This window comes from Phocoena phocoena, chromosome 4 (genome assembly GCF_963924675.1).
Source record: "Phocoena phocoena chromosome 4, mPhoPho1.1, whole genome shotgun sequence".
NCBI classification, from domain to species: Eukaryota; Metazoa; Chordata; class Mammalia; order Artiodactyla; family Phocoenidae; genus Phocoena; species Phocoena phocoena.
In genome coordinates this window covers 90,218,906-90,238,564 of record NC_089222.1, presented here as the reverse complement: position 1 = coordinate 90,238,564, position 19,659 = coordinate 90,218,906, and the positions used below count along the sequence as shown (strand labels likewise).

The 19,659-nt window shown below is 38.8% G+C and overlaps 1 protein-coding gene across 1 annotated transcript; it reads left to right on the top strand.

Annotated features, from left to right (window-relative positions):
* The first annotated feature begins 2,893 nt into the window (after window positions 1-2,893).
* Window positions 2,894-18,823, top strand: C4H3orf85 (chromosome 4 C3orf85 homolog). The gene is made up of 3 exons (XM_065875869.1): window positions 2,894-2,942; window positions 17,057-17,190; window positions 18,734-18,823. Exons 1-3 carry the CDS (start codon window positions 2,894-2,896, stop codon window positions 18,821-18,823), a joined length of 273 nt encoding a protein of 90 aa, XP_065731941.1.
* The last annotated feature ends 836 nt before the right edge of the window (window positions 18,824-19,659 follow it).

The window sequence follows — 19,659 nt, the reverse complement described above, 5'->3', positions numbered from 1 at the left end:
TCACCTTAATTTGTTTCATTTCACTGGCTTTTGCCTCTAAGCACAAGCAGCGCTCTACTTCTGCTTCAAAGTTTCACCCTGTAATTTCTGGACACTCCTTCAACAAGTTATTAAATCTCTCTGAGCCTCAGTTTACCCATCTGTAAAATGATAATACCTTCACCATAAAATTGTCACTAGGATTCAGTGAGACTGCATATATAATTTATGGAAGAACTATTATTACTTTACACTTGCATTATACACTTCAGCCAAAATAACTAATGACCCATTTTGTGAAAGAAATAAAAGAGATAGGATGCAGCCCTGCTCCCATCCCTCCTCCAGACAAGGCTCATTTTAGGTGTCAAAAGTTGAAGAATGATGGAAAGAAGAGAAGAAGAGGGAAAGATGAATTTCTCCTTTGGTTCTATAAACTTTAAATAACAAGAAAGTACTTTCCCTTTGGTTTTCTTGAGGTTCTTCTAGTCTATCACACAGGTGCCTATTTATACCACTCCATCAAGTAATAAACAAGGAGGCTTACAGAAGGCAGTAGCTGTTGCACCAACAAAATCTTTTCTAGATGGACACATGGGATAGGCTGCCAAGACTCTGCTGTGCTTATTTCCAGATACCTGTCTTCCCAAGCCCTCCATCAGTAATTGGAAGCACAGCTCCCAGCTAGGTAGATCCAGGTTTCTAAACACTCTATGATTCAAAGGTAAATATCCAGAAAGTCATCTCCTACCACTTTTCTATCCCTACACCTTACTTGTTACAGATTGCATAATCTTGATGAGACTGGCTAAAAGATGCATAGTTTCTGTTAAGAATAAACTGTATGATGATGAAATTATTCATTTAACTGTTAATGATGCCACTGAAAAAGGGAATTCTTTGAAAAATAAAAATAAAAAAAGTGTTCTGATTGTATTCATTATACACTTTTGTTGGAAACAAGCAAATTTTACCACTCAGTTAAACATTCCTTTGTTTTTAATTAAACTTTTTATTTTTAGATCTATAGAAGCATTTGCACTAGTAAGAAATAATACAGAGAAATCCCATGTGACCTTCACTGAGCTTCCCCCAGTGGTAATGTTTTATAAAACGATAATGCAGTACAATATCACAACCAGGATGTTGACATTGATATATCTACTAATCCTATTCAGATTTCCTCAGTCTTATATGTAGTCATTTGTGTGTGTGTGTGTGTGTGTGTGTGTGTGTGTGTGTGTATGTAAGAGAGATGGAAAGAGGTATATTTAGTTCTATGCAATTTTATCATGTTTTGTGTGTGTGTGTGTGTTAGTTTCAAGTGTAGGGCAAAGTGATTCAGTTATACATATACATATATCCATTCTTTTTCAAATTCTTTTCCCATATAGGTTATTACAGAATATTGAGTATAGTTCCCTGTGCTATACAGTAGGTCCTTGTTGATTATCTATTTTATATATGGTGGTGTGTATATGTTAATTCCAAACTCCTAATTTATCCCTCCTCCCCACCTTTCCCTTTGGTAACCATAAATTTGTTTTGGGGGACTTCCCTGGTGGTCCAGTGGTTAAGACTTCACCTTCCAATGCAGGGGGTACAGGTTTGATCCCTGGTCAGTGAGCTAAGATCCCACATGCCAAAACATAAAACAGAAGCAATATTGTAACAAATTCAATAAAGACTTTAAAAATGGTCCACATCAAAAAAAAAATCTTTAAAAAATTTGTTTTCGAAGTCTGTGAGTCTGTTTCTGTTTTGTAAATCAGTTAATTTGTATCACTTATATGTGGAATCTAAGAAGATGATACAATTGTATCATGTTTATGTTCACAAATCCACCACCAGTCAAGATACAGAATAGTTCCACCACCACAAGAGTCCCTTGTATTGCCCTTTTATAACCACACCCAACTGCCTCCATCCCTAATCCCTAATAAATACTAAAACGTTCTTCATCTATAATTTTGTCATGTCAAGAAGGTTATATAAATAGAAGCACATAGGAAGTAACCAGTTGAGATTGGCTATTTTTACTCATCATAATTCCCTAGAGATTCATCCAAGTTGTTGTGTCTATCGATAGTTTTTATTATATTATTATTGCTGAGTAGTAATGCATGGTGTAGATCTGTTAAGGACATCTGGGTTGTTTCCAGTTTTTGCCTATTACTAATAAAGCTGCTGTGAATGTTCTTATACAGGTTTCCATACGAACACAATTTTTTTTTTTTTTTCTTTTTTGCGGTACGCGGGCCTCTCACTGTTGTGGCCTCTCCCGTTGCAGAGCACAGGCTCCGGACGCGCAGTCTCAGCGGCCATGGCTCACGGACCTAGCCGCTCCGCGGCATGTGGGATCTTCCCGGACCGGGGTATGAACCTGTGTCCCCTGCATTGGCAGGTGGACTCTCAACCACTGCGCCACCAGGGAAGCCCCACAAGTTTTTATTTCACTGAGATAAATCCCTAGTGGTGCAATTGCTGGATTTTATGGTTAGTTGTATGCTCAGATTTGTAAGAAACTGCCAAACTGTTTTCCAAAGTGACTGTACCATTTTCTATCCCCACAGCGATGTGTACATGATCCAGTTTTTTCACCTTTTTTGTTTTGTTGTGGTATGTTTTTTAACATTACATTAGTCAGTGTGGATGGTAAAATTAGTAAATAAATACACAGTCCATATAAGAACAGCCTGTAAAAAGTCAGTTCAAAAAGTCCAAAGGGTAAAAAGGTAGGAGTTATATAAAAAGGCCATCTCATGCATGCAGCAGCCTCTTTGAATTGTCTCAGCTCATAGGGCCTCCAGGTATGCAGCAAATGCTTCATATTCCTGGAAAGTACCCCATATGCCCTAAAGCTTTGCTCAGTCTAAATTAAAATAAATAAATCTTTTCTTTCCAAAACAGGATCATGGCCTATAAAATGCTTCAAGTGGCCCTGTGTTCAACACTGCTTATAGGTAAGAGCCTATTTCTTTTTTGTTTTACCATGTCTTTTATAACTGTTAGGTTGATTGATAACCCCTTTTGACTTTTTAAAGAAATGAACAAACATGTTTTGTTCATAGACCAATTCTAAAGCATTGGGGAAACCAAACTACTGTGTCATGCTGTGGATTTGGACATGTTAGTGTTAATTGTATGCGCAATCATTCTATTCCTAATTATGTATTAACATGCTATTGTTACTAAGAAGTCTATTTAACTGCTACCTCCAAAGAAGTGCTCTTTGAACAAAGAAAATTTTTCAATGTCTTTTATAAACTGTAATACTTACATGATACAATTATGTGGAAACCTCAAGGGACTTTGAGAGTGTGAATTGATTAACCTTTTAGGCAAGCTGTAGCTCAGAGAAGTGCTGAAGGCACCAAAGGCCAGATGATTTCCTGCCAGATTGACCCAGTAACTCAGTGGCTTATATCTGAATTGAACTGAGAGGTCACTTTGTATCCAAAACTGCAAATACTTATAAAGATGTAAATTATTTTCATGCTTAAATCTTTATAATTTATAAATACTTCTGATGAAGGTGCTTAAATCATAATAAATTTCTAATTTTATGATAAGCTTGGGACCCAAGCAAAAGAAATATGTATTTCGCTTGAGATACACACACAGATAGATATAGATATATATTTAGAGTATGAATCTAGATATGTGTGTACACATATATATGTGTGTATATGATTAGCCCTGTATTCCTAAGCATATGAATAATTTTAACAAAGAGCTTTAATCATCTGTATTGCACTTTGCATTTAGGACATGTTTAAACAAATGATTTAGCAAATTTTAGCCAAGTTATTATTAAGCAGTTATCATCAAGGCAAATACAGTCACACCCAGTTACAGCCCACACATCCAGCTGAGGTAAGTGAGCCTGGCTCAGTTTAAGAGCGTGTCTCAGGAGCAACTGTAAACTGAAGTCAGGGGCTGGTTATAATCCATCAGTACAATGCTTTGCCTTAACTACTCGTCCATGCAGCTGACTTTAGAGTGGGTGATAGTGGATGATCGCAAGGGTAAAAGCACTACAGTTGGTCCACATTCACCTGTGAACACTGCAGAGTCAAAAATACCGGCCTGGGGCTTCCCTGGTGGCGCAGTGGTTGAGTCCACCTGCCGACGCAGGGGACACGGGTTCGTGTCCCGGTCCGGGAAGATCCCACATGCTGTGGAGCGGCTAAGCCCGTGAGCCATGGCTGCTGAGCCTGCGCGTCCGGAGTCTGTGCTCCGCAATGGGAGAGGCCACAACAGTGAGAGGCCCACGTACCGCAAAAAAAAAAAAAAAAAAAAATACCGGCCAAAAGGAAAATGGTTCTGTAAACAGACTTTCATTGACTTTCTTTAAAAACAATTTCAAATTAACTTTAACTCCAGATGAGATGAAAATATGTCTACCTATAAAGACGACTGGTTTGACTAACTTTACTTGATTGATAAATAAATAAGTAAAATTAGGTAGTTGAAGTTCATGAAAGAACAAGTTGAGGATCAGAATCCAAGGACAGAGGGATGTTTACACTGCTGGATTAACCCTTCAGATCTCAGGAAAGAATCCTTTACGGCTTACGAGAGGAGGGGACTGCAGTCTTTAGAACCAGATTCATTTGTTACACTAAAAACTAGTTTAACTGACATTTTCTAAATCACATAGCTCTAAAGTAGGAAATAATAGCTTGAACCAACTTTTTTCTTTCCCCACCCACTCCCCCGCTCCTTTTCCATTTAAGAATGTAGCCTATTCATCTGCACTTCCCTGGAGCCCTTCTGCTTGTCATAACAAAACAACAATTTTTAAAAGTTCATTTTTATTATTTAAAAAATTTTTCTCTGTTAAAGATTAGTTGTCTAATAAATTACTTTTGTCTAGAACTTAATTTGAAGTAAGTAGAGAAAAGATCACATTCTCCATTTCCCTAGTGGTAATGCTGAAGCCCAAAATGATGAAGAGCCTACTCAACTAATTAAATTTATGAGCAGAGTCCCCATATTATTTTACTGATTTTCTCAAAATAGTAACTTATACACATTGGGGCTGATTCCCTGGTCAGACAATTAGAAGTCTAAGTGTCATGATTTGATTAAAAAACAAAACAAAACAAAAATCCTCTCTTTAGTATTTAGGTCCAGAATTGCCTTCTCCTATAATAAGACATCAAATAGTAATATTACTATTTTAAATCTTTATTATGTGTCAGGGCCTTTCCATATGTTACTTCAACTCTCATAATCACTCTGAAAATAAGTGTTATGAGTCTCATACAAAGAGGAAACTGAGGCTTAGAGAAGTTAAATGACCAAGCTACACAGTTGGTCAATGGTCGATGCCAGGGACTTCCCTGGTGGTACAGTGGTTAAGAATCTGCCTGCCAATGCAGGGGACACAGGTTCGAGCCCTGGTCCAGGAAGATCCCACATGCCACAGAGCAACTAAGCCTGAGCGCCACAACTACTGAGCCTGTGCTCTAGAGCCCGGGAGCCACAACGACTGAGCCCGCATGCCACAACTACTGAAGCTCCTGAGCCTAGAGCCTGTGCTCCACAACAAGAGAAGCCACCACAATGAGAAGCCTGTGTACCACAATGAAGAGTATCCTGGCTCGCTGCAACTAGAGAAAGCCTGCGTGCAGCAATGAAGACCCAATGCAGCCAAAAATAAATAAATAAAAATTTTTTACAAGAATGATCAATGCCAGATTTACATCTAAATTCTACATCCAGGTCTTCTGTGAACAAAACTCTTCTTTCTGCCACACAGACTGTCCCCTCTGTCACTGCAGTACCAGATATGGGATATGCAGGCATCAGATAGGCAGCAGAGTACACAAGATCTCCTCCCAAAAACGTAATATAGCCAATATGGTAGCCATTGGTTCCACAAGAAAAGGTCAGAAGTTAGGGAGCTGGGTGATTTTATCTGAGAAAATAGAGCCAAACCAGGACATAATCAAGAACAGTTCCTATTTGTACTGATTTAAAGAAAAGCCCCAAACTCAACTTGTTCCACCTCAACAGGGCACTTTTATTTTAATTTTTAATTTTTTTGAAGTATAGTTGGTTTATAATGTTGTGTTAGTTTCAGGTGTATAGTAAAGTGATTCAAATTCAGATTTTTTTTTCCATTATAGTTTATTACAAGATATTGAATATAGTTCCCTGTGTTATACAGTAAGTCCTTGTTGGTTATCTACATTATATGCAATACTGTGTATCTGTTACTCCAAAACTCTTAATTTCTCTCTCTCCCTTTCCCCCTTTGGTAACCATAAGATTGTTTTATATGTCTGTGAATCTATTTCTGTTTTGTAAATAAGTTCACATGTATCATTTTTTAGATTCCACAAATAAATGATATCATATGATATTTGTCATTGTCTGACTTACTTCACTTAGTATGATAATCTCTAGGTCCATCCATGCTGCTGCAGATGGCATTTCATTCTTTTTTATGGCTGAGTAATATTCCATTGTATATATGTACCACATCTTCTTTATCCATTCATTGATGGAAACTTAGGTTTCTTCCATGTCTTGGCTATTGTATGAACATTGGGGTGCATGTATCATTTCGAATTAGAGTTTTCATCTTTTCTGTATATATGCCCAGGAGTGGGATTGCTGGATCATATAGTAATTCTATTTTTAGTTTTTTAAGGAACCTCCATACTGTTCTCCATAGTGGCTGCACCAATTTACATTCCCACCAACAGTGTAGGAGGGTTCCCTTTTCTCCACACTCTCTGCAGCATTTGTTATTTGTAGACATTTTGATGATGGCTATTCTAACTTGGTGTGAGGTGATACCTCATTGTAGCTTTGATGTGCACTTCTGTAATAATTAGCAACGTTGAGCATCTTTTCACGTGCCTGTTGGCCATCTCTATGTCTTCTTTGGAGAAATATCTATTTAGGTCTTCTGTCCATTTTTTGATGTGGTTGTTTGTTTGGTTGATATTGAGTTGTATGAGTTGTTTGTATATTTTGGAAATTAAGCCCTTGTTGGTTGCATTGTTTGCAAATATTTTCTCCCAATCTGTAGGTTGACTTTTCATTTTGTTTATGGTTTCCTTTGCTATGCAAAAGCTTTTAAGTTTAATTAGGCCTCATTTGTTTATTTTTGCTTTTATTTCTTTTGCCTTGGGAGACTGACCAAGAAAACACTGCTACGATTTATGTCAGAGAATGTCTTGCCTATGTTCTCTTCTAGGCGTTTTATGGTGTCATGTCTTATATTTAAGTATTTAAACCATTTTGAGATTATTTTTTGTATATGGTATGAGGGAATGTACTAACTTCGTTGATTTACAGGTGGCTATCCAACTTTCCCAACACCCCTTGCTGAAGAAACTGTCTTTTTTCTGCTGTATATTCCTGCCTCCTTTGTCAAAGATTAATTGATTGAAGGTGTGTGAGTTTATTTCTGGGCTCTCTATTCTCATATATCTGTTTTTATGCCAATACCATACTGTTTTGATTACCATAGTTTTGTAGTATTGTAACAGGGCACTTTTAAAAATGAAACAGCCCTATTTCTCATAAAGAGGAAATATGGACAATGCACATATTTGGAAAGTGCTTCACTGAGTAAGTAAAGCAGTCCTTGGGGTTGACCCATCCATGAAACAATTTGAGGGTTCATGCCCATATTGTTGGCTTATGGTCAGATCTGTCCATAAAGTACAAGTATGCCTTCTGGTTTTAGACAGGGGAAGAAATAAACTGCCTTTGGCCTGTTTCTCTAGCATAGTTCCAGCTCTTGTTTTTCAAACCAGAGTTAGTAAGCAAGTCCTCTTTGTCTTGAAAGGTTTTTTTGTTTGTTTTTGTTTGTTTGTTTGTTTTTGACAAGAGCTTTTAAGCTCACATTTTCTTCCTCACAACACTGTCAGCACCTCTGATCCTTCCCTTTGCCTTCCTCTCTGCATAGAAGGAATGGACCTTTTCAGTCATCACTGCAGCCCTCCACTTCCTCGGAGAGCCTGTAGTCCCTGATATAGTGTTAGTATATTATATAAGATATTGTTCTTGGGACTTCCCTGGTGGAGCAGTGGATAGGACTCCGTGCTCCCAAGGCAGGGGAGCCAGGTTAGATCCCTGATCGGGGAACTAGATGCCATATGCATGCCGCAACTAAGAGTTTGCATGCCACAGCTAAGGAGCCCGCCTGCCACAACTAAGACCTGACGCAACCAAATAAAAAAAGAAAAAGAACTCAATTTTGAAAGGTATTACCTAACCAGATGGGAACTATATTTTAAAAAAAAGATTTTGTTTTTAATTTTACCTACTCACTTTGGCTTAAGATTGATTGATGCTGTCAAAGAGGTGGGTAGTGAGAGTAAACTGGAAAATAAGTTGGTGGGAGAAAAAATGCCACTGCCCGTGAGTAGATTCATTGAGCACTCTTGATGTTGTAGAAAAACTGTTTTCCTACCCACGTGCCACCATTTGTCATGGCTCTAGAGTTGGGAATCCCATCCACACACACATAGGCAGTGACACAGAAGGGGTCACCACTGATTGAATCATATAAAATGCTGCCTTTTGTGAGTCACAGATGTCTCTGTCCACAAAATTCAGAACTAATAAAAGACATGCCAGTGTCAAAACTATGCCCCAGGGAATTACGTGGCCATGCATGTGAGCACGTATGTGGGTGTATGTTAGTGCAGTGAGAGCGGGTTAAAACAGATTGAAGTTAAACTCAGGTAATACCAGTTTCTGTTTGCTTTTCAAAGTACTCGACACAGTGGCAATGGTAACGTCAATAAAGCCAAAGTTCCTGAGTTAAAAGTTCAGTTTCGAAGTGTTTTAACAGACAGTTTAATAAAATCATGGGGATTTGTAAGCTGGTCCTGTAGTTCAGCACCTCTTTTTTTCCAGTTTGCTTCCATCAACCCTCATTGTTTTCTGCCTGTACTTCCCCTATTTGCGCTGCCCCTTTCCCCATGGCTTTTCACCGTTTGTAACCTTTGTAACCTCCCTTCTTCCGTCTCTCCTTCCTTTGATTTCTTTTCTTGATTTCTCTATTCTCCTTCATCCTTTTTTTTCTTCTTCACAGTTTTTCTCTCACAATCCAAATTTCTCCTCTCTCTCTCTCAACTTTATGTGAATTTCAGCCAAGTGAGAGAATCTATTATACTAAAATACAACTCTTCAATCTTCTGCCACAAAGTTTGGGGTCAGTGACTAAAGTTTAGAGTGGGAAGGAAAAAAATAACAATTTCATTATTTGTAAAGAAAATTCTTTACAACACAGAGAATATTCAAGTCCAAAAAATATGAACCTAAACATGCGTATTTTAATCTCTCAAAAAATTACAAAATTTCTCCTACAATTAGAGAGATCTTTGAAAATTTTATCATATTTCCAAGACATCTGTATATCCTTTACTCCCCATCCTTTTTGTACTTAATTACTAGTGACCATTTATACTTTATTTTAGTACTTAATTTATAAGCACACATAATTGCCTGGGCACTTATTTCATCTTTTTTTAAAGACATAAACATGTTAAGGACAGGTACGGAGACTCAGTCCAACAAAATAGTAAATAAAAAAATATTATTCTTTACTTGCTTATACTGAGTGCTAAGTGCTTTACTTGCAGAATCCCATTCCTAAGTATTTTTGAGCTTGTGGCAGGACTGTACTGCTAATCTCCAGCTCCAGTACAAACTTCAATATCACCCAGCACCTAAGGGAAATAGCTAGATGAGAGCCTATCCTGTGAATCTACCAGACTTCTAGTGTCTTTTGTCCCCATCGAATCCTTCATAGACATTGAAGGTTACATGAGGGAAGGAGTTTACAGTTGCAGCCATCCAAGGATGACAAGCTCCTGCTAGCTGAGTGCCCTGGTCTATGCTCTTTTTTAAATTTTTTTTTTCCCTGTTTCTTAGTGAGGTTCTGTGACAACACACCTGTTGGATTCTCTGACACCTTCTGACACACAACACTCCCCTTCTGAGTCCTGGTTTTGATCAAGCTGAGAAATAAACCAGAGTTGACTATGTAAAGCAACCCATTTCCTTTATCACTGAGAGGCTAACTAGGAAAATGTAGCATAGTAGAAGTACGTACAGGGCCAGGTGACGGGACCCCAGAATTGGGCGAATTTCATATATGATTTCAGGTTGCAGAACCAGAACAGCAAGTTCTGAGAAAGGGCAGCTCACTCTCAAGAAGAAAAAGGAAGAATGAGCTGGACATGCCAAGTTATGTCTCTTGGATTTACCAAGAGGGAGCTCTAAATGAGACCCCTCTGCATGGGAGAAAAAGGAATCTGCCATCAGACTCTGCCCTGTCATTCTGCGTCTTAAGTTGCACATCAGGCTTTCTGATCTTTTCAGTGTGTAGGTTCTTACCATAAGCAGGAACAGTTATGAGTATAATATATAGACCATTTCATGGTCATGAGCATAGTATATAGGCTATTCAGTCATTTCCCCATTATCAAATTTAAAGACTCTTTTTCAACCTCCCCTGGGCAATGGCAACATAGGAAGTCTTTCCACTTCTAATTATATAGCTTCCCTTACTTCCACACTGCCTATCAGCCCGTGATGGGCACTCATCTCTTTGTGCCTAATAAGAATACATTTTTATTTGTTTTGCTTTAATTATTGGCCAGGTCTATTTTGACTTCCCTTTCACGTATTTCTGTCTCAGTTCGGACAGAAATAAGTCTCAGCATGTAAATTCCTTGACAGTAGTAGGGGCTGTGCCCACTTAGCATATTCTGTATGCTTCCAATGATATAATACAATACAGAGAAAGAAATTTTCAGTTAAGGACCTATTTGTTATGAATATATTCCAGTTCAAAATATTAGAGCTGAAAGAGATCATATGATCCAGCCTTGTTTTGCAGAGCATAAAATGGAGATGCAGGAGTAAGAAGTGACTCTGGATCTCTGATCCTTCTGGGCTTGCATGGGGAGAGCTGTGATCTCAAATCTCTCCACACTCTTAAGTGTCTGCCTTATTTCTGCCATACAGACTTTTCTGCAGAGGATATTCCAGAAATGTTTAGATAATAGGACGAAGCTTGACAGGTACTATTACAACTGACTGTGATACAGCATGAAAGCAAGGAGGGTATATAGGGAGTTGGAAAGGAAGAGAGGAAGATTTTTTTTACAGCTTATGATTATAAAGTTTAAAACTAACCTGGCTGATACTGCCTACATTAAAACACACACACACACACACACACACACACACACACACACACACACACATATTTAAAAACTGAAAGAATAATAAAACTCAGGGTTCAGTTTCAATCCCCAGCAGTATTATCTAGGCTTACAAACACAAAACTCTCATCTTGCTCTCACTAACTTTCAAGGTTGATCAGGCAGAATGAAAAAGGGAGGGGAAATTTCTCAAGCAGAGAGGATAATAGCATGCCCTTCTATATTACTTCCATTTTATTTCCAGCCCTGCCACTGACTTACTATGTGACCTTGAGTGAGTCATTTCATCTCCGTGTATCAATTTTCTCATTTGTGAAGTAAGATAATAAATACTGCTTTCTGTCTCTCTCATGGGTGATGTTATCACCACCAATTAATATTTATTGGGTGCCTGTTGGGTGCATAATGCTGAGGTAGAAAATTTGTTCTGGGAGGTGGGGGGAAGAAGAGATGTAACATTTTCCATGAGCAAAGCGATGGAAGATTTACAAAAGACAGAATTATTAGAACTTAAAATAGCTATGGCTTTTTTTTTGGTTGTTTGTTTGTTTTTTGCGGTACGCGGGCCTCTCACGGCTGTGGCCTCTCCCGTTGCAAAGCACAGGCTCCGGACGCGCAGGCTCAGCGGCCATGGCTCACGGGCCTAGCCGCTCCGCGGCACGTGGGATCCTCCCGCACCGGGGCACGAACCCGTGTCCCCTGCATCGGCAGGCGGACTCTCAACCACTGCGCCACCAGGGAAGCCCCTATGGCTTATATTTTAAAGCATGCCTCTCTGCTAAGATTTATGAATAGCATTTTTTTCTTAGTTATTGTACAATGCACCAGGATAATTATGGTACAGAATATTGGTTTTACTTTTGGATGATTCCAAGTAACACTATTTTAAGCAATTACTGTAATTTCTTATGTGGCTGTAAATTATATTCTAAACATAGTTTTTTTAGAAATATTTATTAGATATTGATGGTATTGGGTCTACTTGCCTAGCCACTACCTTTGTTTCCCTTTTTTTAACAGAACAAATCTACATTAAACATGTAACACTGTAACTGACACATTTTCTTCAAAAAGAATGAAGAGAAATTTGAAAAGTCGCCTATTAACACATCCCAGGTAAAACCAAAGTTTTGATGCTGGTTCATCCACAGAAATCAGCCCAAATGAATGAGAGTTTCCTGTTCTCTCCAAATCAATCCTGTCTTCCCATTCCTGCTGTCACTTACCTGATTCTGGTCCTACTAATCTCTCATCTGGACTATTCGAAGAGCATCCGACTTTGTATCTCTCACTCTGCTCTCTTCCTTTTACCACCTGTCCTCCACAACACTGACAAAGGACTTTGCAAAGGTTAATCTGTGAATAGATAAACAAAATGTTGGCATATACATACACAACATTATTCAGCCTTAGAAAGGAATGAAACGCTGGCCTATGCTACAACATGGGTAAACCTTGAAGATGTTATGCTAAGTGAAGTAAGTCAGACACAAAAGGATAAAGGTTGCATGGCTCCTCTTACTTGTGGTACCTAGAATAAGCAAATTCATAGAGACAGAAAGTAAATGGTGGTTACAAGGTCCCGGGGGAGAGGGTAATGGGAGTTATTGTTTAAAGGGTACAGAGTTTCTACTGGGGATGATGAAGTCTGGAGATAGTGGTGATGGTTGCATAGCACTGTGAATATATTTGATGCCATTGAATTGTACAATAAAAAATGGTTCAGGGCTTCCCTGGTGGCGCAGTGGTTGACAGTCCGCCTGCCGATGCAGGGGACACATGTTTGTACCCCGGTCTGGGAAGATCCCACATGCCGCAGAGCGTCTGGGCCCGTGAGCCATGGCCGCTGAGCCTGCATGTCCGGAGCCTGTGCTCTGCCACGGGAGAGGCCACGACAGTGAGAGGCCCGCGTACCGCAAAAAAAAAAAAAAAAAAAAAAAAATGGTTCAGAGAAGCAAGAAGAACTACAGTCCTGCAGCCTGTGGAACAAAAACCACATTCATAGAAAGATAGACAAGATGAAAAGGCAGAGAGCTATGTACCAGATGAAGGAACAAGATAAAACCCCAGAAAAAATGGTTCAAATGGTAAGTTTTATGTTACGTATATTTTATCACAATAAAACAATTTTAAAAGTATATCTATCCTATCATTTTTCTTGTTCAGAAATGATAATTATTTATAAAGTCCAAACTCCTTGGTATGATGGCAATAATCCTTCCGAATGGAGCGCCAGCTTATCTTTCCAACACTGTCTCTGACACATCTACACCACAAACAACCCTACCTTTCAATCACATTGGCAAAGCGAGGGTCATTGAACATGTGCCTTACTCTGAACCTCTGTTCCTCAGCTCTCCAAGATTCTTCAGCCTGACATGTATGCTTTTTGCTTCCACTCCCTTCCTCCTGGCTGTGGAAACTTTACATCCTTTGAAGGTTAACTCAGAACCAACTTCTCTGTGAGGTCTTCCTGCCAATATTGGAATTAATCACTCCCCCTTCAGATACCTAGTCACAATATATCTTTTTATAATTATTTTAAAACTCTGAATATAATGTGAGTTCCTTAGTGGCAAGGATTATTTATTGTTTGTCTTTCCATGCAATGATGATTTTCAGAGTAGGAACTAGGGTGAGGCAAGTGGAGGTCTTATGGCACAAAATTTGTATAACCTTAAGAGTTAATTCCTTCTTTTTTTGTATTTTTTTAATTGAGGTATGATTCATTTACAATGTTGCATTAGTTTCAAGTGTACAGCAAAGTGATTCAGTTATACATATATATGTTCTTTTTCAGATTCTTTTCCATTATAGGTTATTACAAGCTACTGAGTAGAGTTTCCTGTGCTAAACAGTAGGTCCTTGTTGTTTTATCTCTCTGCCCCTCCATCCCCCCTGCTATCCCCTTTGGTAACCATAAGTTCATTTTCTATGTGAGTTAATTCCTTCTTATATTTTATGCCGTACTGACCTCACTTCATCCTAGTCTCAACTCTGGTGATTAACAATTTACCTTGACATTTGTTAGTGCTTATAATGCATTGTATTAGTTATCTACTACAGCGTAACTAATTTCCCCATACCTTAGCAGCTTAAAACAATAAACACTTACTTTTTCACAGTCTCTAAGGGTCAGCAATTTGGAAGTGTCTTAGGTTCTGACTTAGGATCTCTCATGAGGTTGCAGTAAAGAATTAATGGGGGCTGTAGTCTTCTTTAGGTTTGACTGGAGCAAAAGCATCAGATTCCCAGGTGGTTCACTTACGTGACTGTTGGTGGGACACTTCAGTTCTTTGACATGGGGGTCTCTCCCTCAGGACTGCTTGAGTGCCCTCACACATGGCAGCTGACTGCCTTTAGAGCAAGTGATCCAAGAGCGGGGCACGGCAGGAGCTGTAACGTCTTTTATGTCTTAGCCACAGAAATCACACACTGTCACTGCCTCAGTATCCTGTGGTTATACATGTCAACCCTACTAAGTGAAAGAGGGGACAACCCAGGATAGGAATACTAGGAGGCGGTGATCTTTGGGGGTCATCTTAGAGGACAGCTTCCACAGACATGCTAGTTTGATTACATTGATTAGATTACCTAGCGGCGGGTCAGTAGTACTTCTGGCATCTGTTACTATTATCTTCTGAAGCTGACATTTGCTTTTTATTTTTAAATCATTGAATAAATAAAATTGCTAACATTTTATAAATGGACAATACATCTGAGTCATTCTCCTTTTTTCTTTTTTAAAAAAATTTATTTATTTCCTTATTTATTTTTGGCTGCATTGGGTCTTTGTTGCTGCATTTAGGCTTTCTCTAGTTGCGGCGAACGGGGGCTACTCTTCATTGTGGTGCACGGGCTTCTCATTACAGTGGCTTCTCTTGTTGCGGAGCATGGCCTCTAGGTCCGCGGGCTTCGGTAGTTGTGGCACGCAGGCCCAGTAGTTGTGGTGCACGGGCTTAGCTGCTCCGCAGCATGTGGGATCTTCCTGAACCACGGTTTGAACCCGTGTCCCTTGCATTGGCAGGCGGATTCTTAACCACTGTACCACCAGGGAAGTCCCCTGACTCATTTTTCAATCCTCCATTAGTAGTACAGTGTTCTGCACCCAGAGGCAGCTTGATTGATGTATAATATCCAGAGAGGCTGTCATTTTCAATATCTGTTTAGAACTAGAGCTGATTAGATTGACAAATTAAAGTAGAAATAATAGAGCTGATAACTAGAATGCTGCTTAGAGCTCAAGGCCAAGCTTGGGAAAGCATGAGATCATAAGGAATGTGTAAAGAATGATTATTTCCTTTTTTCTGTAAATACGAAATATTTTTATAATTATTGTTACTGTTATCTGGCCCCAAGCATTCCTCTCTCTTAGTAATAATATAGTGCAGTGGCTCTGAAGAGAGAATTCCATCTCCCCTTCCCACTAGCTCTGTAGCCTTGAACATATTATGTAACTTTTCTGTGCCTTAGTTTCCTTGTCTACATAATAAAGTAGACAGTACCACTTCTTAGGTTTGTTGTGAGTATTAAATAAGGTAATTCAGGTAGAACAGTCAGCATAATGCTCAATAAGTGTTAACTTATTTATTTATTTATTTAAAACTCTAATCCAGCCACCTCTAACCATTGCTTTCAGACATTGGTCTTTAGATTCCTAATGTCATACCTTTGTTCACATCATTCTTTCAGCTTCAAATTAAAAGACTTGCCCCTTCTCCCATTATGCTAAATATATTCTTTTCTTCAAGGAATAGGCTAAGCAATTTCCCTGACCATGAAAATGTCTGCTTGTGCTCCAGTGCTCCAGTGCGTCATATCAACACCTTCTCCTAAGCTCCCTTAGCACAATCAAATCCTGTGTTGCCTTGCTTTATTTTGTATCTTAGACCCTTCATCCCCTCTCCTATAGAAGAGAGGTTTCATATCTTATAGAAAACTCACTGTAACCCTGATCTATAGATTGTTGGTCAATGAAGGCTTGTTAATGATGAAGATGTAGAGTGTCTAATGTAACATTACTTACAATTAGATTCTTAATAAATGCTTCTTTATTACAAGCAATGAACAGATTATATTGTTATCATGAATAAGTCAAGAATATGTTCTTCCTTTATATTGATTCAAGTTACAACTCTGAACACGATTGCAGTTTTTTAAAGAATGAAAGCACAATATAGACTGCTAAAATTTCAAGATCCTAAAGAAGTATGGGTTTTAAAAATTCTTTTCTTTCTTAATTCTAGAGTGGGAAGAAGATAGAAAATGCAAGCCTGTTTGATTTAAAGAAGGCTCTATCAATGTTAACAATTTTAACTACAGTGTCAGATTTGGGTCAGTCTACTTCAACATGAAAGATATGTTCTATTTTGGAAGGCTAGGAAAGCAAGAATAAGATTGTAGACTTCCAGGTTTGAACAAAGTGGTTTATATGTATTAATGTATCCAATCCTTATAGTAAGGCTGCTATTGTCTTACTGTGTTATTATTGTACCCTTTACAGACAAGAAATCTAGAGCTCAGAGAAACTAAGCAACTTGCCTAAAAAAGTGACAGAGCTGAAATTTGAATTTAAGTCTGCAGGCTCCCATGCGTGAACAGAAACTCTGAAAATCTTCTCCACCACCACACAGCACTGGTTTTCATGCTGTACGATATGCAGGTCACATAGGGTTGTGACAGTACAATGATGCCACAGGAGTGAGGAGCAGCCTTCTCCCCCAGGGCATAATTTTTCCAGAGTTTCCTTCTCAGTTGTCCATCCTCCCAAAGACCACAGCTGCTGTAAAAGGACACAGTTTCTTTAAGAGGAAACACTGAAATGTAAAACATTGCCTTAAGAGATGCTGTGCTTTTGGACTCAATTACAGGAGCGTTGGGAGCACCATTTTTATTGGAGGACCCATCAAACCAGTTCCTACATCTCAAAAGACACATATATTTTCAGGATTACTGGAACCCAGATCACAGCCCGAATACATGGGGAAACACACTGACTGATCAGGTATTTGCATTAGAAACAAATGGCCTTTCACTATCTCTCTTTTTATTTTATTTTATTTTTTTTATTTTTTCATTTTTTAAACTTTTTATTTTATATTGGAGTACAGTTGATTAACAATGTTGTGTTAGTTTCAGGTGTACAGCAGAGTGATTCAGTTATACATACACACCATCTCTCTTTTTAAATAGGCATGGTTTCAGCTGGCATTAACATACCACCAGCCCAATTCCTAATTTTTCTCTCTAGCTGCCCTGAGCTATACCTGCTCTTCCCTCCCCATGGGAGGGAAGATGTTAGATTCGTCTGGTAAATTCCACCTCCTCTTTCAAGATTAAGATCAAATGTCCCTCCTTTCTGAAGCTTTTTCCTTCTTCCCAGGAAGGCATTTGTCCTTCCTTTTTCTCTCCCCTTTGCAGGCTGTTCACATGTGAATAGCTCTCAAATGTCACCCTGGAATTATTTGTCTTATGTACCCAATCTCCCTAGCTAGACTACAAAGGTAAGGTGCTTGTCTTATCCATCAAGGTCATTATTCTCAAGTTTCAGTGAACTAATTATTACATGTTTGGGTAGGTAGATGGATGGATCATTATCACATTTCTGTTCCCCCTTATCTGTTCAGTAACTAATTTTCCTCCATGATAATTATCTAAGCCTTTAATATCATTCCTTCATTTGCTTGCTTCTTGTACATTTTCCTACTTACTTATATTCTCACCCCAAGAGAAACAAAGAAGAAACTTTCATTAACCAGTTTTATTTCATGCTTACCTTTTTGATGGAAGATGACATTGAAACTCCGGGTCAAATGAAGCTGCTGAATTATCTGAGAATTTCAATTATTCATGATTTCCCTCTACCATTTAGCAACTTAGAAAACAAAAATGTACAATTAATCATTTAATTAATTCCTTCACTTATTTTTCTTTCTTTTCACATGTATCAGGCTCTCACTATCACCAGGCATGAGGGTTGTATCATGTCATAAAGAAACTGAAGTCCTTGTTCTCCTGGGGCCTGGGTCCTATCCTTATTCTGCTTGGCTGGGTTTTAGCTCATCCACTAGGATCAGTTTCTGCTTAGCATTTGTTGATGAAAACCACCAGCTTGAATAATGCATTTAGTTTTATACCTGTTTTTCTCCAACAGGCATCATGTAGAAGTATTAAAACAAGACATTTGTTTATTCAGCAAATTAAATAATTACATAAGCTGGTAGACTGTGTCTTCTTTATGGAATATTGAAATTTTCAAGCACACTCCTGCCTATAATTGTAGACCATTGCTGTAATCAACTGACAGATACCATAATGTAACAAGATCCTACTACATTTGTTCATACTGTGGCCCCTCACATCCTGCAAAACATTTGAGCACCGAAGTAAACAGGTCACTAAAAGTGTGAAAACCAAACCTTACTCAGTATTATTCTTCCACTGTATTTCTCTGTCTTTTGAGAATACCTGCACGATAATCAGAATACTTGATGCAACATGTGTTCTAAATACTCAGAGATCGTGACTTGAGTTTCCTTTTGTTGCAGGCTCATGAAACATGGACTGCGTTGAAAAAAACAGCACAGTATTATCTGAATGTGAATACTTTCACCCTTGACATGTCTACTGCCCAGTAAATGTGCTTTGCTGGTTAAACCAGGATAGCGAGAATAGAGGGAGACAAAAAGTGGCGATGTACCCAAACAACCAGCTTTGGAGACCTGAGGGCAAATCCATACCGTCTACTAGGTTATTTATTATGTCTGCCTCACGGAGCTGTTGAAAGGAGTAAATACGAAAACCCACATATAGACCTAGAATTAGAAGTTCTCAATAAATGGTAGCTCTTAAAATGAGAACTAAAATAGAGACTGTAGTAATAACATTTACCAAAAAGGGGCTTTCATGGGAAAAGGAACTATAAAACAAAACAGTTGTGTCATTAAAACTGTCTGTCCAAAAAGAAAAAAAACCTCTCTGTTCGTAGCTCCGGCTTTCTATTGCCTCTTCTTTAGGAGAGTTAGTTCACTTTTAATCCAAGGAAGGAAATGGGATCTCTCAAATGGAGCTCATCCTCTCCTCTTTTCTTCAATACTTGTCATTTCCTAAAGCCAGTCTATTCCAAGACCATAGTTTTGAAACTGTTTTTAATCAACGCTGTACTGCTGGACTTCCCTGGTGGCACAGTTGTTAAGAATCCGCCTGCCAATGCAGAAGACACGGGTTCGAGCCCTGGTCCAGGAAGATCCCACGTGCTGCAGAGCAACTAAGCCGGTGCGCCACAACTACTGAAACCCGCGCGCCTAGATCCCGTGCTCCACAACAAAAGAAGCCACTGCAACGAGAAGCCCGTACACCACAACCAAGAGTAGCCCCCTCTAGCCACAACTAGAGAAAGCCCACATGCAGCAATGAAGACCCAATGCAGCCAAAAGTAAATAAGTAAAAAAAAAAAAAAAAAAAGCTGTATTGC

Excerpts from the sequence above, each read along its gene's own strand:
- C4H3orf85 (XM_065875869.1), top strand. The coding sequence starts at position 2,894 with ATGGCCTATAAAATGCTTCAAGTGGCCCTGTGTTCAACACTGCTTATA. Across the intron at positions 2,943-17,056 it reads GTGTTCAACACTGCTTATAG|GAGCGTTGGGAGCACCATTT; the intron begins GTAAGAGCCTAT and ends ACTCAATTACAG. Across the intron at positions 17,191-18,733 it reads GAAACACACTGACTGATCAG|GCTCATGAAACATGGACTGC; the intron begins GTATTTGCATTA and ends CTTTTGTTGCAG.